We start from the raw sequence: 18,624 nt of genomic DNA on the forward strand, positions 1-18,624 counted from the left end.
GAATAACTTCACCCCTCACAGACGCCCTGTGCTCCACATCTTCAACCCTCCCTCTCTCCGCCCCCCTCCCCCCTCCCCCCTCCCCACCACTGATCTTTCTCCTGTCCCCATGGTCTCCCGTTTCCAGGGTGTAGTATGCTTGGAATTGTGTAGGACGTAGCCTTCTCGGACTGGCTTCTTGCACTTAGTAGTATGCATTTAAGATTCCTCCATCACTTCTTGGGGCTTGGTAGCTCATTTTTTTTTGGCGCTGCGTCCCGTTCCATCGTCTGGAGGGACCACCGTGTATTTCTCTGTTCCCCTACTGAAGGGCATGTTGACGGCTTCCAGTTTTTGCCTTTACGAATAAAGCAGTTATAGACATCTTCGCTCAGATTCTGTGTGGACATAAATTTTCAGCGCTCTTGGGTGACACCTGGGAGCACGTTTGCTGGGTCGCAAGGTAAGGGTATGTTTGCTGTTGAAGGACTGTCTTTCCGAGTGGCTGCACCGTGTGGCGTTCCCGCCAGCCACGAGTGCGGGCCTGCTCCACACCCTCTCGGCATTGGCGTTGTCGGTGTTGTGGGTTTTAGCCGTTCTCACACATACATGGTGGTATCTCGCTGCCGGTTGGCTTGCGTTTCCCCGATGGCGTGCGATGGGGAGCCTGTCCGCCAAGAGTGACTTGCCACGTGCCCGTCTCTCTGGGGAGGTGTCTGCCCGTTCCTTTTGCGTATTTGTAGACTAGGTTTTCTTATTGTTGTGTTTTAAGAGTTCCTTGTTTATTTTGCACAAAAGACCGTCATCAGATGTGTGTTTTGCAGATGTTCTCTCTGCGCCTGCGGCTACCCTTGTTCGTGGTCTCACCAGTGTCTTTGGGAAGGCAGATGTTTTTGATTTGAATGGAGTCCGGTTTATCAGTTATTTCTGTCATGGGTGCCTTGTGTCTTTGGTATTAGAGCGAAAAACCTGTCACCACACCCAAGGTCACCTGGATTTGTGTCCCCTGTCTTCCCGGGTACCAGAGTTTTGTGTTTCAAGTTTAGGTCTGTGATCCGTTTTGAGTTAATGTTTATAAACGTTGTAGTGTTCACAAAGTGAACACCGCTGTGTGACCACGAGCCCAGCCACCCCGATAGGACTGCAGACCGGTACCTGGGCCTCCCCCGCCCCCCCATCCTTGGCTTCCCCAGGGGTGAACGCCCCTCAGAGTCTGTCACTGTAGACCAGTGCACTGTGGTTTTGGACTGGAGCAGGATCACGTTGTGCGTGCCCTTCTGAGTCTCACTTCTGCTCGACGTGTCCGCGAGGTCCATCCAGGTTGCCGCGTAGAGCGGCGGTTCGGCCTTTATCTTGGCTGTATGGAAATTCTTCCTCTGAGTCTTCCACGCCATTTATCCATTCGGTTGCCCACAGACATGTGACTCGTTTCCGGCTTTTGCGCCTTCTTTGGGTGCGTATGTATGCGCGTGCACTGGTGTTGGGTGTGCACCCACGAGTGAAACTGCTCTAGGGCACACGTGGTCATCTTTAGTTGATTTGCCAAGCAGTTTTCCCCAATGCCCATCCATTAGAGTAGATTTGATCCAGCGGGAGACGTGGCAGCCTCCCGGACAGAAGTTTCCGGAACCCACGGCCCTGGACCTGGTGGCTGCCTCTGCCCCAGGCTCCTGTTTCTCAGTGTTCCGGCTCGTGAGGGGAATTGTGTTTTGTTGCCTCCTTTCCTCAGGACAGAGCTCCCTTGCCGACTGCTGTCCCTGTTCTTTTCAGGAGGGCTCAGCCGTTTGTGGTCCTATCCTCCCGCACACATGTGACGCCTTCTTCCCCTTATTTCCTTTGCTTTCTGGCCTGGAGTTGGGCGTCTCTAACACATTCCTCCCGATGTCTAGGCCAGTGGGACCTTTCTTAGCACGGGAGCTGGAGTCCTTGAGCTCTGGGTCAGCCGGGAGCCCCCTGGTCTGGAGAACTCTCGTGCTGGCGTTTGCCAGCCCCGCTCTGGGCCCATTGGGTGCTGCCTCTTCCTTGGTGGCTGTCCTGTGTCCTGTGCCTTCTCCACGTACAATCTCACGTCCCCACCTACCAAAACCGTATCTGTGTACTGTGACACGCTTGCGTTCGCTGTTTATCTGTTTCCCTCGATCACTTGAAAGCCAGCATCAGGGGAGGTGACACTTCACCTCTAAACACAGTGTCAGGCTTTACTGAGAAATGGTTCCACCGTTGTCCTGGAATGGACAGGAGTCTCACTGCCCCATCCCCGTTTTCCCTCATAATGTTTGTTGTGGCTGCTTTTTCTCTGTGACACGCAGTCTGAGACCTGTGTGGTATTGGGGGTTACCTCCTTAACGTCCTTTCCTCTGGAATAGTCCCCTGCCTTCTCTTTCCAGCGACAGTGGCTGTTTGAAGGGCCCAGGCGAGTGGTCCTGGAGAGCATCCCTCATTCTGCGTGCATGTGATGGTTTCCGCACATTGTTACTGACCCTGGCCCTCGGTAGGTCTCGCGCACGGAGGGTCAGGGCTTACGCGCTCCGTCAGGGTCTGGACGTGGCACCAGCGTTCCACGTGCCTCATGTGACATCCCGTCTGCAGTGTCGAGGTCAGGGCTCATGGTGAGGGTGCTGGTTTGGTCCCTTGGGTGAGGCACCGCCCCACGCGCCTCTGGGGGAAGGGAGGTGGCTCCCCTTGGCACTCAGCGCGGAGTTCTCAGGCCATTCTTGGGCTCCACGTGAATATCCACCCAACAACTTCCACCCACTCTTCTAACATCCTTGGTGGAGCTTTGCCTGGGTCAAGTCTTTAACTGGAATTTTGTCGGGGCGCCTGGTGGCTCACTGAGTTAAGCGTCCCGACTCTTGGTTTCCGCTCAGGTCATGATGTCATGGTTCACGCGATCGAGCCCCAAATTGGGCTCCACGCTGACAGCGTGGAGCCTGCTTGGGACTGTCTTTCTGTCTCCGCCTCTTCTCTGCTCATGCATACTCGCTCACTCTCTCTCAAAAATAAATAAATAAACTTGAGTTGGAATTTTGTAAATGGTAGTTTTCTAATTTTATCATTTGGTTTCCCTCCATTAGCTGACATTCTTCTATTAACAAAAAATTTTTCCTTATCAACCGAGGGTGAACTACATATACATCCTCCAAAACAGAATAAAAGCTTGATACTTTCCCTCGAATTTCCAGTTTGCAGGGTAAGAAGTTGTAACAGCTACTCCAGTAGGGACAGTCCACGATTGATATATGTCCTGTCCGTGTTCTTGTTTTGTTTTTAGAACATCACTCTGATGTTTATTCAGTGTGTTAAATTCATCGTTACTACTTTTTTGTTGTTGTTGTTGTTTATTTTTGAGAGTGAGAGAGGCAGGATGTGAGTGGGGGAGGGGCAGAGAGAGAGAGGGAGACACAGAATCCGAAGCAGGCTCCAGGCTCTGAGCTGTCAGCACAGAGCCCGACGCGGGGCTCGAACTCACAGACCCTCAGATCATGACCTGAGCCAAAGTTGGAGGCTTAACCACCTGAGCCACCCAGGCACCCCCAATCGTTACTACTTTCTGATGCTCAGGCTTCCCTATGTTTGGCCGGTAGGAGACCTCCCAGTGGGCCAGGAGCCCTGACGCAGCCTCGCTTTCTGGAACGGCCCCCTGTCCTGGGCTCCCCATGTGCCTTCTCTGCCTCCGACCTGGACCAGCTGCTTCTCCTGTGTGGGACACGCTTAGAGACCCAGGGCTGGGGTGCTTTTGATTCTGGGTCGCATTGCTTCTAAGCCTTTCCCTGGGTAGAGCTGGAGAGTATATCGTAGCATGAGTTCACACTGGTATTCCTCATTGAGATTTAGTTTTTTCCTCAAAGGAATTTATTTGTATCTTTTTATACTGGGAATCGTGTTTCCTGATAATGTATTTACTTACTTTTCCTTACAATTTCTATCACGTGTTTTCAGAATTATATTGCTACTGGGGCACCTGGGTGGCTCAGTCAGTTGGGCGTCTGACTTCGGCTCAGGTCATGATCTCATGGTTCGTGAATTTGAGCTCTGCGTTGGGCTCTGTGCTGACAGCTAGGAGCCTGGGGCTGCTTCGGATTCTGTGTCCCCCTCTCTCTTTGCTTCTCTCTCTCTCTCTCTCTCTCTGCTTCTCTCTCTCTCTCTCTCAAAAAATAAATAATAAACATTAAAAAAAAAAAGAAGAATTACATTGCCACTGTTAATGCTAAGGGCACAGACACCGAGTGGAGGGCTCAGATTTCTGGCGTTCTCCCTTCCTGGGCCACGTCCTGCTGAGGACAGACCTGGAGACGATTCTGGGGAGCTGGTGCCAATTTGATATTCAGTCAGATTCATTGGTTTCCATTTGTTTTTAATTTTATGTTGAAGTATTTACATGGCTCAAAATATAAACCCCTTGTCCTCTCCAGACCATCCACACCCCACTCAGCCTCCTAGAGGTAACCAGCCTTTTAGTTTCCAGCTTCTCCTTCTGATGTTTTTGTTTGTTTTAAAAAGTAAGCAACGACATTTCTATTTCTCCTTGTTTCTTTGTTCAATAGGTAGCATAGCAAATAACACTCTTTCTCACTTGCTTTTTTCAGTTCACCTTACGCCCCGAACCTGACTCCACACGGAGCCCCTGTGCGCTGGTTTCCACGCCGCATCGAACTGCTCTGGGCGCATGCCCTGTGCTTCACTCGGCCTGGTCTCCTGCTGAGGGACACTCGGGCTGGTTCCAGGGCTTTGCCTTTCAGAGAAGGTGGCAATTAGTAACCGGGGTCAACGTGTTCTCTGCGCCCGGCGCTGTGTGTTTAGGGTGCGTTGGCGAGCTGTCAGGTTACAGATGTGCCAGCACCCGCCCCCCACCGGGTTAGCCCCTCCCACTGGGTTACCCACGCTCCCCGCCCCCCCACCCCCCCACCCCCCACCCCCCACCGGCTTAGCCCATGACCTTCCTGTGATTCACTGGCAGTGCCTGGGGCTGCCTCTTTCCTCAGGGCCTTGCCCACAAAATGGGTTGTTTACCTTTGGGAGTTCTACAGTCTGATCATGCGAGATGGATCTTTGTGAAGTTTTAATTTGCATTTCTGTTATAACGAGTGGAGTGGAGTGTCTTTTAGATTTGTCCTTGTCTGCAAACTTCTATTCCTATCTTTTTCCATTTCTCTCCCTGAGTTTTTGTCCGTTCTGTCCTCTGTTTTGGGAACTCTGTTTATTAGGGGGATTAACTGTTGCCTGTGACGTCAGTTGCAGATACGTTCTCCTGCTTTGTCTTTTCTTTGCTTCTGGCGGGTTTTCCAAAGTAAAGTTTTGTTTTCGTCCCGTCTGATGTGCCAGTCTTCCTTTGTATTGCTTCTGAGTTTTCCCAAGTCCTGGATAGGAGGGCGTCCTCCCCGCCAGCTCGTAGAGAGAAGCACACGTTTTCTTGGAGGGTTTGTAGGTTTCATATTTCACATGAGATTTCTGGTTTATTTGCAGGTTATTCTATTGTGTGATGGGAGATAGGGATCCAATGTTATCTTTTTTCAAATGTCTCTCCTTTTGACCCAGTGCTGTTTATTAAAAAGGACATCTTTTTTTTTTTTTTTTCAGGGACTTGAGGGCCACCCCTATCACGTACCAACATTTTTTTATCAAGTGGGTTTATTTCTGGATTTTATATTTTGCTCCATTGGACCAGAGGTTGGCAAACTGATCTCTGTTAAGGACCAGATAGTAAATATTTTAGACTTTCTGGGTTACATATGTTCCCTCTGGAATCTTCTTTTTTTTTTTTTTTTTTCTTTTCTTTCTTTCTTTTTTTTTTTTTTTTTTTTTTAACAACTCTTTAAAAGATGAAAGCCATTCTTAGCTCCCAGCTAGATCGGCCTGTGGGCTGTGGTTTGTGAGACTGCATTAGATTATCTGACCAGGAAAGGCAGGCATGCTATTTGGTCAGAGGTGCTACTTGGCTATGCTTTGCATTTATAGCAGCCCTGCCCCTCCCCGTCCCCCACCTCTCTGTACATTCTGGCTGGGCTGGTTTTCCAAATGAACTTGTTAGGCCCTTTTTAGGGGTTCTGGGGAATCCATAGGTTAACATGAAGAGAATGGCCCTCGTGGGGCAGGAGCAGACTTGCCAGGCACAGGGACATTTCCTCACTTGCTCATTTCTATTTACCCGTCTTTCCAAAGACTCAGAAGTGTACCTCATGGTGGGTTTTGCTGTTTATTTGTTTTCAAACCAACGAAATCTTGCCTTTATCTTTATTACTTTTTTTGGGGGGGGCGGGTGTTCTTTACTGTTGTTTTTCTAATTTGAGTTATTTAACTCATTTATTTTAATTCTGTCTTTATGGATGCAGAGTATTCAAGGCTATGAATTTTCCTTTGGTTGCTGCATTATGTTTTGGTGATTCAGATAAGTAGAATTTTCATTCTTTTCTAGAAAATCTATTTCAATTTTGTTTCCCCTTTGACATTGAATTATTTAAAAGTAAGTTGTAAATTTGTTTTTAAAAGTTGTTTCCAATTTCTGGTTTGTTGCATTGTGATCAGAGAATATTATTTGTAATATTTTTACCTTATGGAGCATAGTTAGGTTTTCTTTGTGGCCTAACACATAATTAACTTTTATTAACGTCCCAAATACATTCGAAAGATGTATTCTGTTGTTGGGGAGCAGTGTCGTACGTATATGCACACGCTCCACCTCAGGGATTAGCTGGTCTGGTCTTTCATATCCTTATTTATTGTGGGCTTGACCTGACTTGAAAACAAAGTGATTAGTTGTTCTCTACTATTATTATGTTTTTATCTGTTTCTCCTTGCGTCTCTAGATTTTTGCATTGTCATTTGGTGCCTAGATATTCCTAGCTGCCGTGTGTTCATTGGTGATTGTAGACTGTAGTCTTAGAACGTGCCTGTCATCTGTGGGAGTTGTGGATGCCTTCACGGAGCAGGGGTGTCTGTGAGTCAGGAAGGAGGGGCAGAGGCTGAGGACCGTCCAGCCAGAGGAAGAGACTCCTCCAGACTTGGACACAGGGGTGTGGCTGGACTGAGGCTCAGGAAGGAGCCCGGGGGTGGGGGTGGGGGGCTGGGGCTCCGTGTTTGTGAGGGCGGAGAGGGAGGTAAGCTTGGGAGCCTGAGCGGACCCTGGGGAGGTGCCACTGCCCCTGGGGTCTGTCTTGGTTGAGTCGATGGTCAGCAGCATCGCAGACTTCTGAGGGTGGTGGAGATGGCACAGGGCTCCCTTTGTGGATGCTGTGCAGTGATGGATGGACCACAGGGAGCGGAGGCCTCAGGGGAGGCCGCCGAGGAGCCGGTCGTTTGAGCCAGACAGAGTGAAGGGGCCCAAGCCTGCGGGGTGCGGGGGGACTGGGCGGCTCCCGCGTGAGAGCCCTGAGGCTGGGCCCAGACCAGGAGGGCCCCCACAGCCCCACAGGCCTCCCCCAGGTGCTCAGCACACCGTCAGCTCTGGGCTCAGTGTGTTGTCCTGAGACCGTGAGCTCCATCAGGCTGGGACCCGTTCGTCCTCTTCTCCCGTGTGATCCCCACGCGGTGTTTGGTGCGTGGTGGGGGGTCCCAGTTATTATGTTGCATCCAGAAGACCGGGCAGCTGATAGGAGGTAGTGACGGGGAGGGGGAAGGAGCCAGCCTCGCAGGCTGGGAAGGAGCCAGGGTGGGAAGGAGCGTCGAGGGTCCAGTGGGGACATTGGCGAGCAAGTAGAACCCGGGTGGAGAGTCTGGGCCTGGGGGACCCTGGGGTGGAGCATGGAGCCCCCAGGCCAGGTGTCTATGGGTGTCATTTGGGAAGTTGGCCCACAGGGTTCAGATCTATTCTGCCTCTTTGAGTCGGAAGCCGGACCGGCGTGGAAGCCGGTGCCCGAGCTGTTCCTTCTCCGCAGCGCAGGTGCACCTGGCAGGTGGAGCTGTGGCATCGGTGCCTTGAGCTGGGGCTGGGCTGGTCACAGGTCTTTGTTCCAGTGTCCACCATGCCCCTGAGGAGCCACCCATTATGGAGGGGTGTCCAGAGAGCACCGGATGTCTCAGCTGGCTGGTGGCGCTGGGGCAGGGGCGGTGGGTGTCCTTGGCCCCCATTCAGCCTGTGACTTCGTCTGGTCACTGGACATGTGATGCTCGGGACTGGCCTGCACGGTGTCACGGCCGGCCCTCCCTGAGCCTTTGTCCTGGCTCCTAACTGCTCCCCTGCTCCAGGAGGTGCCCCTGTGACCTCCCTCGCTGTGGCCGGTGCCAGGCCGTTGGCAGCTGGTCCCGGCTCTGTATCCCTTGGGCCCGTGCGAGGCCCTCCGCCCCCAACCGCTCTCAGCCCCCAGTGCTGTGTCCTGTCCCGACCGGCTTCCCTCCTTCCACAGGGAGCACTGTCCAGGTCCTGAGAGCGGATGGGGCGTTACTGTGTGGGCCCCCCGGGGGTGGGGTGAGGACCCTGGAACCTGTTCCCCCTGCTGAGTAAACACGTGGCCCTTCCTCCCGAGACTTAGTACTGGGCTCACCAGGGGCTCCGTGAGCGTGTTCCCCGGCGCTGCAGCTCGCTGTCTCTGCCGACGTAGAACGGATGGCGCTGCCGCTTCGAGAGGCTGCAGGCCTGGGCTGCCGTCTGCTCCCTTGTCAGTAATAAGCCTGGCGGCCGGGACAGCCCCGAGGAGGCCCCGTGCTGGGGCGGAGGCTGGGCCTCGCGAGCCCCGTGTGCTCAGCTCGACCTCAGCGCGAGCTCCCACGGCCGTCTGCCGGCCCCTCTCTGACAGCAGACGCAGACTGCGATGCTCCTTAAACTCTGCACATGGAATCACGGCCTCCCCCGGCAGCCCCACCGGGACGCCTGTCCCCGTTCGGGAGGGACTGTTCCACGAGGGTTCGGTGAAAACCCTAAATCGTGTTTTGGGAGGAGTTCATTGTATGTATTGCGAAGAAACGCAGACTTCTGGACACGACTCTTTGTTTTGTAAATTTGGATATCTTACGACGTTTTTGATTAATGTGTTTATTAAACTGTAGTTACGACGGAAGCAGAAATTAGTGATCGTGACCAGAGCAGAAATCTCTTCAAAGTGTGAAGACGATAGATGGCTCTAATTACCTGTGGACTCATTTGGGGCCTCTTTGCACAGGCTCTCCTGGCTTTCAGCTCAAGTTCCTGGCGGAGCCTGGATTCCTGAGGCCCGGAGAGCAGAGTCGGTTCAGCCACTACCTGGCCGCGCAGACCCTCCAGGTGGACGTCTGGGATGGAGACTCTCTGCTCCTCGTTGGATCTGCAGCCGTCCCGATGAAGGTGGCTGCGCTCTGCTGGCCGAGCCCGGCCCGGGTGGGGTGGCCCTTCTGGGAGGCTCCGCCCGCTCGGTGGTCATCATCCGGTGCGGGACCGGGGTCTGACTTCTTTGTTCACAAATCCTGTCCCGCCCCAAGGAGAAGGTTTTCACGGGGTCTCAGCTGTGCAATACCAGGTTCTATTTTCTCAGCCATCGGTCCGCTCCCCCCAAAACTGACCCCTGGTGAGGTCACCTCCCGCCCCCTCGACGTGAGGATGCGCCTTCCCCGGGGGCAGCGGCCGGGCCTGCGGGAGTCCCCCCTTCAGCCCGGAGGTAGGAGCTGGGGCACCAAGTGGAGTGTGCCAAGATCACCTGGTGCCTGCTCTCGGTTACTCGAGTCGTGCTTTCCTCACTGTAATGGAACCTGATTCTGTCTCTAAGCTTTCCCTCCTCCTCGTGTACTAAGACCTGTGTCCGTGGGTGAATTTAAGGCTCTTCCCCAGAGTTGCCCCCAGAGGGTCAGCGTAGTTGCACTGTGCTCTTGGGCCCGGGACTGAGGACACGACGTCCCAGCGGTGGCACGGAGGTGTGAGAGGACACGGCTCCACAGCTGCAGCCCCCCCCCCCCCCCAGCTCTGAGAGTCACCCACTAGCTGACCTCCTTCCAGATTCAGCCTCGGGGGGCCCTCGGTTCCCCCCCCCCACCCCCCACTGTGAGCCCTGCCCCTGCAGCAGCCCCGTCACTCCTTGCTGCTGGGTGGCCCTCACTGCGACGAGCTCACGGCTGCCATCCCGTGGTGCCCCTGGCTATGCGCGTGGCTCCCCTGACGCCACGCTCCCCTCCTCCTCCTAAGGGCTGACGGGGCTGCGTCCCCCCTCCGCCCGCCTCGGTGTCCATCTCTGCCCCCAGGGGAACAGGGTCGCCCGCAGCGCGCACTCGCAGGTGTCAGCTCATGTTCTCGGTCCTCACTCGGTCCTCACTCCGGTCCCTTGGGCCTTCCTGGGTCATTGTCCGGTGCGGCCCCAAGGGATCATCGTGGCCACTGTGTGTTTCCCACACTGGCTGGTGATGTCCTGGAGGGTGGGCTTGGGACGGTTACCCCATCTCCAGCACAGTCGTGACCCACAGTAGGCATGGAGCTGTGTGGCTGAGAATGAGCAAACGGAGGGAGCGATGGGGGAAGGGGGGAGGAGGGATGAGGAATGAGGATGGGAGGAGGGATGAGGAAGTAGGGGGAGGAGGGAAGAGGGGTGAGGGGATGGATGGGGGAGGAAGGGAGTGGGAGGAGGGGAGGAGGAAGACGGAGTGAGGGAGGAGGGATGAGGAAGTAGGGGGAGGAGGGAAGAGGGGTGAGGGGATGGATGGGGGAGGAAGGGAGTGGGAGGAGGGGAGGAGGAGGAGGGAGTGAGGGAGGAGGGAAGAGGGGTGGGGGAATGGATGGAGGGAGGAGGGAGTGAAGGAAGGGAGGAGGGAATGGGAGGAGGGGAGGAGGAAGACGGAGTGAGGGAGGAGGGAAGAGGGGTGGGGGAATGGATGGAGGGAGGAGGGAGTGGAGGCAGGGAGGAGGGAATGGGAGGAGGGGAGGAGGAAGACGGAGTGAGGGAGGAGGGAAGAGGGGTGGGGGAATGGATGGAGGGAGGAGGGAGTGGAGGAAGGGAGGAAGGAATGGGAGGAGGGGAGGAGGAGGGAGTGAGGGAGGAGGGAAGGGGGTGGGGGAATGGATGGAGTGGAGAGGGAGTGGAGGAAGGGAGAAGGGAATGGGAAGAGGGGAGGAGGAGGGAGTGAGGGAAGAGGGAAGAGGGGTGGGGGAATGGATGGAGGGAGGAGGGAGTGAAGGAAGGGAGGAGGGAATGGGAGGAGGGGAGGAGGAAGACGGAGTGAGGGAGGAGGGAAGAGGGGTGGGGGAATGGATGGAGGGAGGAGGGAGTGGAGGCAGGGAGGAGGGAATGGGAGGAGGGGAGGAGGAGGGAGTGAGGGAGGGGGGAAGGGGGTGGGGGAATGGATGGAGTGGAGAGGGAGTGGAGGAGGGGAGAAGGGAATGGGAAGAGGGGAGTGGGCGGAGGGGAGGAGGAAGACGGAGTGAGGGGGGAGGGAAGAAGGGTGGAGAATGGATGGAGAGAGGAGGGGTGAGGGAGTGGGGGAAGAGGGAGAATGGAGTGGGGGGAGGACGGAGCAGGGGGTAGAGGGATAAGGGAAGGGAGGAGGGATGAGGAGTTGGGGGAGGAGGGAGGAAAGGAGGAGGCTTGAGGGAAGGAGGGAGTAGGGGAGGAGGGAGGAAGGAGCGGAGGGAGGAGGGATGAGGAATGGAGGGAGGAGGGAATGGTGAGAGGAGAGATGAATGCAGGGAAGAGGGAGGGGTGAGGGAATGGGGAAGGAAGAAGGAGGGAGTGGACGAATGTGGGGAGGAATACTCATGGCAGTACTGGGGCCGCGCTGGAGGGGCAGAGAGGAGCCCCTGTGGGTTTGGGGCCCACTGTGGCTCCTACCTCATCCCCAGCTGAGCCCTGTGTCCCTGGGTGCCGTCACCTGGAGAGGAAGTGATTTTCTCTTGTCCTCTAGGAATAGCTTCTTAAACAAACTCTGTCGTGATTATTGACTCTTACTTGGGTAAATTCAAGTTAAAATTTACTTTTTAAAAATAAAGTCTTTAAAAGTTGTGGCCGAGAGGAGAGAATCCCCTGGATTCCGAGATGCTGAGCTAGTTAGGAGCCGGGCCTGCGGGAGGGGTGCTCTGTAAGGCGTGGGCGTGGCTGCCCTCACCTGCTGCTGGCGTCGGGCGGGGACTGTCCCTTCGAGCCAGCGAGTGAGCGACAGTGCAGGCAGCATCTTCAGTTCCTGAGAATACGACCATGTAGTTAGGGTGATGGTGACAGTGGCTCCCGTGCTTCACTGACTGTGTCCCCAGCCCGGCCCTGAGCTCACGCTGTGTTATCCTCATGTCCGGCTGAGAAACCGAGGCCTCAGGCCACACCGACGAGAGCAGCGCGCCAGGCTTTTCGTGCAGTTCTGACTCGGAACTCGTGCTCCTTGCCCTTACGCTCGGCTGTCCACAGATGAGAACTTGCTAGAAGCGTGCTTCTGAGTCAGAGGTGCGCATGTGCGAAAGTCTCGGCCTGCAGAGCCAGCCGGGCGTGCCGCCCGGGAGCCTGGTGGGGCCGCTCCTCCTGGATGAGGACGAGGGCGCCTGCTCGTCCCATACACCCACCTTTAAGGGTGTTAGCTTAAAGACTGTCTTTCCAATCTCAGAGCGAGAAGTGATAGCTCTTGTTTTTTGTTTTGTTTTGTTTTGGGTTTTTGGCACTTCTGCTTCCCGGTGTGGCAGGGTGTGGTTCCTGCAACGGAGATCGGTTGGCTGTTCTCCAGGGGGGTCCTGGCTGTGAACGTGTGTGTGTGGTTATGTGGGGCTCTGTGGACCCGCGCTGCTAAACAGGCAGGGTCTGAAGCACCTGGAAGCCGCCAGACCCACTAAGGAGGGGTCATTTTGGACACCTCTGCTCCCAGAGCCGGTCACGCCCGGTGCCGTAGACGCAGAAGAATTCCAAAAGCCGGGACCTTTGTCTGGTCCCACGCGCCTGTTTGTGTGTGAGAAGCACTAGTTGAGAGGGCAGGTGACTTTACCACGGCCTCCGAGGCCCAGCTGGGCTTGGGGGTGGCTGTGGTCCCACCATCCCCCTGAGGGCCTCACTGGTGCTTGGGCTCAGGCAGAGCACCGAGGGGTGAGCTGGGTTGGCAGAGGGAACCGGGTCAGGAAGGTCCTGGTGTGGACCCTCACAGTCGGGCCTCAGCCACCCCGTGACCCTGCTCCCACCCGCCACCTGTCTTCCAGCCACGCTGAAGTGCGATGTTCCCAGCCCTGCGTGTGTGTGGGGGTCTGTACTCTGCGTTCTGGGCCTGCTGTGCCTCCAGCCTTCCCTGCCTGGTTTACACCTCCTTCCTGAAGCTCTCGCCGGGGACGGGGTCCGCTCTGTGTCCCCAGCCTTGTTCCGTTGCTCATTTTCCATCGTTCTTCCCACAGAAGGGGGGGCTCCAGGAGGGTGGCTGCCGGGCCTGTTTGTGAATCCGTGGCGTTTACTTGGTGAACCGGGTGCACTTTATTAAAGAATTTGCGGGAAAACCCGAGAGGACTTAGGTTTTCAGCAGGTAAGCTCTGCCTTGGCCGCCCTCTGACTGCCGCTTTCTCTGCAGCATCTCCTTCGCCAGGGGCGGCCGGCTGTGCAGGTCTCGCACGAGCTCGAGGTCGTGGCGACCGAATATGAACAGGACGTGGTGGTGAGTGGGGACGTGACCAGGCTTGGCAGCATCCAGCCCATCGGCGTCTACGCGGTGGTGAAGGGCTGGCTACACCTGACCCTGGCCAACATAGGTAAGAGGCCCCGTAGCTTTGCCTGGCCTTGTGCCGTCTCTCGGGTGGACACTCATTTTCCCAGCTGGCGCATGAGCTCCCTCGTGGCCATATCGTGGACATCACGTAATCAGTAGGAATTCAGAAAATCTCTCATGTCTGACCACTGAGTCTGCCCTCAACCCCTGGGCATTTGTCCTTGACTACTCACTGAGCATCTGACCATGAGCCTCTGTCCTTGACTGTGCATATCTGTCCTTGACCGCTGAGCACCTGTCCTTGACTATGAGCATCTGTCCTTGACCATGAGCCTCTGTCCTTGACCGTGAGTATCTGTCCTTGACCACTGAGCACCTGTCCTTGACCATGAGCATCTGTCCTTGACGACTGACCATCTATCCTTGACCAATGGACATCTGTCCCTGACCACTGGATATCTGTCTCTGACCACTGGACATCTGTCCCTGACCATGAGCATCTGTCCTTGACCACTGGGCATCTACCCTTGACCATGATCATCTGTTCCTGACCACTGGACTTCTGTCCTTGACCACTGGGCACCTGTCCCTGACCACTGGACACCTGACCTTGACCACTGGGAATATGTCCTTGATTACTGGGCATCTGTCCTTGACCCCTGAGCCTGTCCTCGACCACTAGGTCTGCTCTTGACCCCCGAGCCTGTCCTGGCACCAGTTGTTTGGTGTTCCTGATTTCTTTTTTTTAAACCTATTTTTTTAAACGTTTATTTATTTTTAAGAGAGAGTTCGTGCGTACATATGTGAGCGGGGGAGGGGCAGAGAGAGGGGGACAGAGGTTCCAAAGTGGGCTCTGTGCTGACAGCAGAGAGCCTGACACGGGGCTCAGACTCCTGAACCGTGAGATCATGACCTGAGTTGAAGTCAGACGCTCAACCGACTGAGCCCCCCCAGGCGCCCCTGGTGTTCCCGATTTCTGATCATCTCAGCCTTGCCCACGTTTTGTTTCTTGGTGCTGTCTATGGGGCATCTCTGCCACAGAGATGAAATGCCTGGTTTCAGGAGACATTTTCATCTAGAGCATCAGCCCGTAGAATTACCTCATCACAAGAGAGGCAAGAAGTGTTCCTCGACCTCCATGCAGCTTGGGGATGAAGGAATAGAGAAACACACTTCTTTAGAGCCTAGCGCCCCGACCTTCCTTCTGACGGTGTCCCGAGGGTTGCTCCCCAGAGACCCTGAGCATAGCCTGGATGCTCCTCCGTCCTCGTGTGGGTAGCAGGGCACTGGGCTGTGCTGGGCGGGGCTACGGTGGTCCCGCCTGGACGTTCGGGAGGCTCCACCGAGGCCCTGATGGACAGGACCTTGGGCCGGGCACGCCTACCTGTGCCCCCCGCAGGGAAGAGGGCTGGAGTGAGGCCTGTGGGGCCAGAGGGCAAGCCCACGCAGTCTCCCTTGAGGGGCCTGTGGAAGGATTGGGGCTTTTTGGGGTGAAATGGCAAGCAGGATGGAAGCAAGCCATTTGAGGTTTCTGGAGCCGTGTCTATCTAGATGAGACTCAAACCGCTCTCGTTTTATTGGGGAATTTTCCATTCCTCAAAGCCCAGCCCGACTTTAAAGCCTGGAGCCCCATGGGCCCCATCCGGCCTTGCGGGCGGTGCAGAGGCGGGCGGGCTGGGGCGGCCGCAGCAGGAGGAGGGCACAGCTCATTAAGTCAGGTTGGAGGTTTCTGCCTGCTTGTTTACAAATGTAGGATCCGAGGCAGCCTTGAAAACAGACAATATGGAAACAGCAAAACTCAATTAGGTTCTGGAGAAATAAATGAGCCTCATGTGAGAAGCAGACATCATTCAGAAGCTCACACGAGCGAGGGAGCTGCGAGAGGCACTCTGGTTCGGAGATTGCGTTGGTTATTTTTATATTTATTCACCAGCCCACAAATGTGCAGTGACTCCGGGTTTTAAATCTTATCTTCAGAAGAAAGATTAGCTCCATTATATGTTATCTTAAATTGTCATTTCCATACTTTGCCTGCAAGAGAGCGATAGCGCCTGAGGGGAGAGAGCTGGAGACGCTGCCGAGAGGCCGGGGCGAGGACGCAGAGGGGGGCTGACAAAGGACAGATGCCGAGCAGCACACTTGTGTCCATGCGGCCGCGCTGTGGTTGCCTGTGTAAATTTTGCATTTTTCGGATAAAAAAAAGAAGTGTCGTAGCTTTTGTTTCTTTGTAAAACCGATTGTTCTGCGCCGAGCTGCAGGCACAGGCCTGCAGATCGGATGAGGGCCGTGTGAGCCTCCGGGGGATGGGAGCGGGGTCATTGCCGGTGTCACAGTGCCCGCTTGGCCTCTCCCGGGTGGTGCTCCGTGGCTCTGCATTCCCAGCGCGTGGGGTGAAGCGCGAGGCCACGGGACGAGGGGCCCGTTCCGCGCCCAGGCCTTCCGTGAACCTTCCCGTGGTGGGGGTGGTGCTCCTGCTGGCGGCCTCTCGGCTCCGACGGGCTCCATGATGGTCTCTGCGGCCTCGTTTGCCGTGTCTCTCGGTGATCGTTGGTCATGTAGGAATCGCGAGAGCCATGCTGTCCCGTCCCAGCGATCCTGGCTGTGCGGTGTGGCTGTGGCTCATCGGGAAGCTCAGTTACCACTTGTGTCTGCAGCCCTTCCTGGGGGCGCCCCGGGAGAGTGAGGGGCTGCCCCGATCCCCAGCCCCGTGGGCGGATCCCCGGGTTGTCAGGGCCGAAGGAGGACCAGGTGGTGTGCGCTTTGACAGAGAGCCTGGACTTGGGGCCGGACAGCGGTGACATGCTCTGCGGCCGCCACCTCGGGAGCCCTGCCCGCCTGGAGGCCGTTTCTGCTCCCACAGCAAACATGTGGGTCCGCAGCTTAACCCAGTCTCCCTGAAGGGAAAGAAAACCCACAGCAGTTTGAGATCGTGGACTGTGCCCAGAGGAGGCCTGTGTCTTCGCTGCGTCCGGGCCTTGAGGAAGCACGTGTACGTTCAGCTTACCCGGTTTATTGTCCCGCTTCCGAATGAATCACCGATGTGAGCACAGATACCGTCAGAGGAAATGGTGGAGCTCAGGGAAGGCCCTTGTCTGTCCAGAGGTGATCACGTGGTCCTGCTGGTCCCGCCCGCACGCTCTGGTGACCCGTGGTCGCTCCTCCTGAGATGCGGGGCTCCAAGGACGCCGGCCACCCCCGCGAGCTGGCTGCACCAGACCCCGCCCTGCGTGTGTTCCCCGGGTTTCCGTGCGTTCCTCCCAGTGGAGCTGTCACCAGTCTGCGCGTTTCAGCAAGACTGCGGTGAAGGCCGCCTGGCCTGTGCTTCAGGGAGGGTCACAGACGGTTCCCAGCTTCCCTCAGGAGTGGCGTGAATCCACTGCCAGGTGACCGACAGAGCGGGTCCTCGGGGTGGGGTGGGGAGCTCGCGAGACCCTCTGGCCCCACGCCGCCCTCCTCACCAGGAAGAAACCGCGCTGAGAGCCAGGAGCCCCAGCTGGCGGCAGGAACCGGGCACCTGTGGCTGGCTGGCACCAGGGCGTTGAGGGTCAGACTTGGGGCTTGTGCTCCTGGGAGCAGGAGCTTGGCCCTGCTTGGCCAGGCTGTGTGTCCCTGCCCATCTGTCCCCCTAGGGGCCCCGGGGCTTCTTGGGGACACTGCTGGTTCTGCCTCGTGGGGGTGTTCGACCAGCAGCGGGGCCATGGTGACCTGGCCTGGTGGTGAGGGATTCAGGAATGGGTGGAGAGCAAGCGGGGGGCCCGTCTTGCCTCGACTTCTGTTCCTCTTGGACTTGAGGGGACAAAGCAGCCCTGAGGCGTCAGCAGCCGATCCCAGCAAAGGGATGTTGACACCAGGTTCTGTTCTTGGGGACAAGCATCACGAGCCTGTGACACTGGGGTAAACAGACCCCCGGGAGATGAGAGGAGTGTGTTTGGCAGGAGACTCACAGCTTCTGTCACGGAGGGTGGGCGGTGGGTGGACCCCTGTGGGCAAGTTGTCAGCTTCCCAGCAGAGCGGAGACGGAGAACATTCGGGGCTCCAGAAGTGCGTTCTCAGGACACAGGGCCGGCACGGGTGGGATTGTCACCTTAGCGGCCGCCTTAGTGGCCGGACGAGTGAGGGGCCTGCTGCAGAGGAGGCAGTCCTGCCGTCCAGCGTGTCACGGTGACTTGGCGTGCACCCGGCAGGAGGCACCTGGGCTCCGGGACTGGTCTCTCTGCCTGCTGTGGGCAGGTGGCTTGACCCCTCACTCCCCAGGCCTGAAGTGAGGTGCTGTGTTAGAGGAGGCTCCGCACCTGCCCCAGACGGTGGTCTCCCTGACGGGGCGTGGGAGGCCGTGGACGCGTCACTCACGCCTGCCGGGGCTGCTTGTGGAGCTGTGAGCACCCGGGGGCAGTAGGGCGGGTGACCAGGACGAAAGTCCCCAGAGGGGAGGACCCTGCTTACCGTTTATCGCCAGCCTCTAAACCACACCGAGTGAGTCACTCCTTGATTTGGCCAGAGCTGGTGATCTGTCATTTTTGAATCGAGCATTTTCCCCCACGCCCAGATTAGAGCCTTTGTCCTCGCTGGCCTCCTGAGAGTGGTCTGCTGTCACCCCCACATCTTTGGGGTCCCTGGCTGCGCTTGCAGGGTCCAGCTGCTAATCCCCGGGGTCTGCAGGGGCGGCTGCAGCGGTGGCCCCATTGGTGGCCGGCAGAGACCACGTGACCTACCTTGAAGGACAGGCGTTTCCTCCCCAGCCTCAGCTCAGAACCCGTCGAGAGGGAGACCCTCTGTCAGGCAGCTGGAGATGAAAATGTCACTTTTGTCACCACTGCTGAGGACCTGCTCACACCGTGGTCACGGGCGTGCTCGTGTGCCCAGCGCCGGGCTCGCCCTTGAGAGCGGCAGCCTCTGGCAGAACAGAGGCAGAGGAGGGCATAGTGGAGCTGGGAAGCCACTCTGTCCTGTCCTCCCCTGGGAAGAGTGGAGGCGGGGAGGGGGTACTCCCAGAGAGATCGCCAGGACGCCCCACACCTGCAGGTGTTCCGCCCCGGCCAGTGGGATTCAGGGAAGCCAGCCGCACGAGTGTTTCGTTGGAAATCTGACGTCATC

The 18,624-nt window shown here is 56.7% G+C and overlaps 1 protein-coding gene across 7 annotated transcripts in view; it reads left to right on the plus strand.

Moving 5' to 3' along the window:
• NPHP4 (nephrocystin 4) overlaps positions 1 to 18,624 on the plus strand; it is a 110,073-nt gene that overhangs the window by 74,545 nt on the left and 16,904 nt on the right. For all 7 annotated transcript variants that reach the window (XM_078452515.2, XM_060626200.3, XM_060626201.3 and 4 more), the window contains 2 exons: positions 9,072 to 9,232; positions 13,396 to 13,573. In XM_078452515.2, coding sequence (XP_078308641.1) covers positions 9,072 to 9,232; positions 13,396 to 13,573 — 339 coding nt within the window. The remainder of the gene's footprint in view (positions 1 to 9,071; positions 9,233 to 13,395; positions 13,574 to 18,624) is intronic.

This window comes from Panthera onca, chromosome C1 (genome assembly GCF_046562875.1).
Source record: "Panthera onca isolate mPanOnc1 chromosome C1, mPanOnc1 haplotype 2, whole genome shotgun sequence".
NCBI classification, from domain to species: Eukaryota; Metazoa; Chordata; class Mammalia; order Carnivora; family Felidae; genus Panthera; species Panthera onca.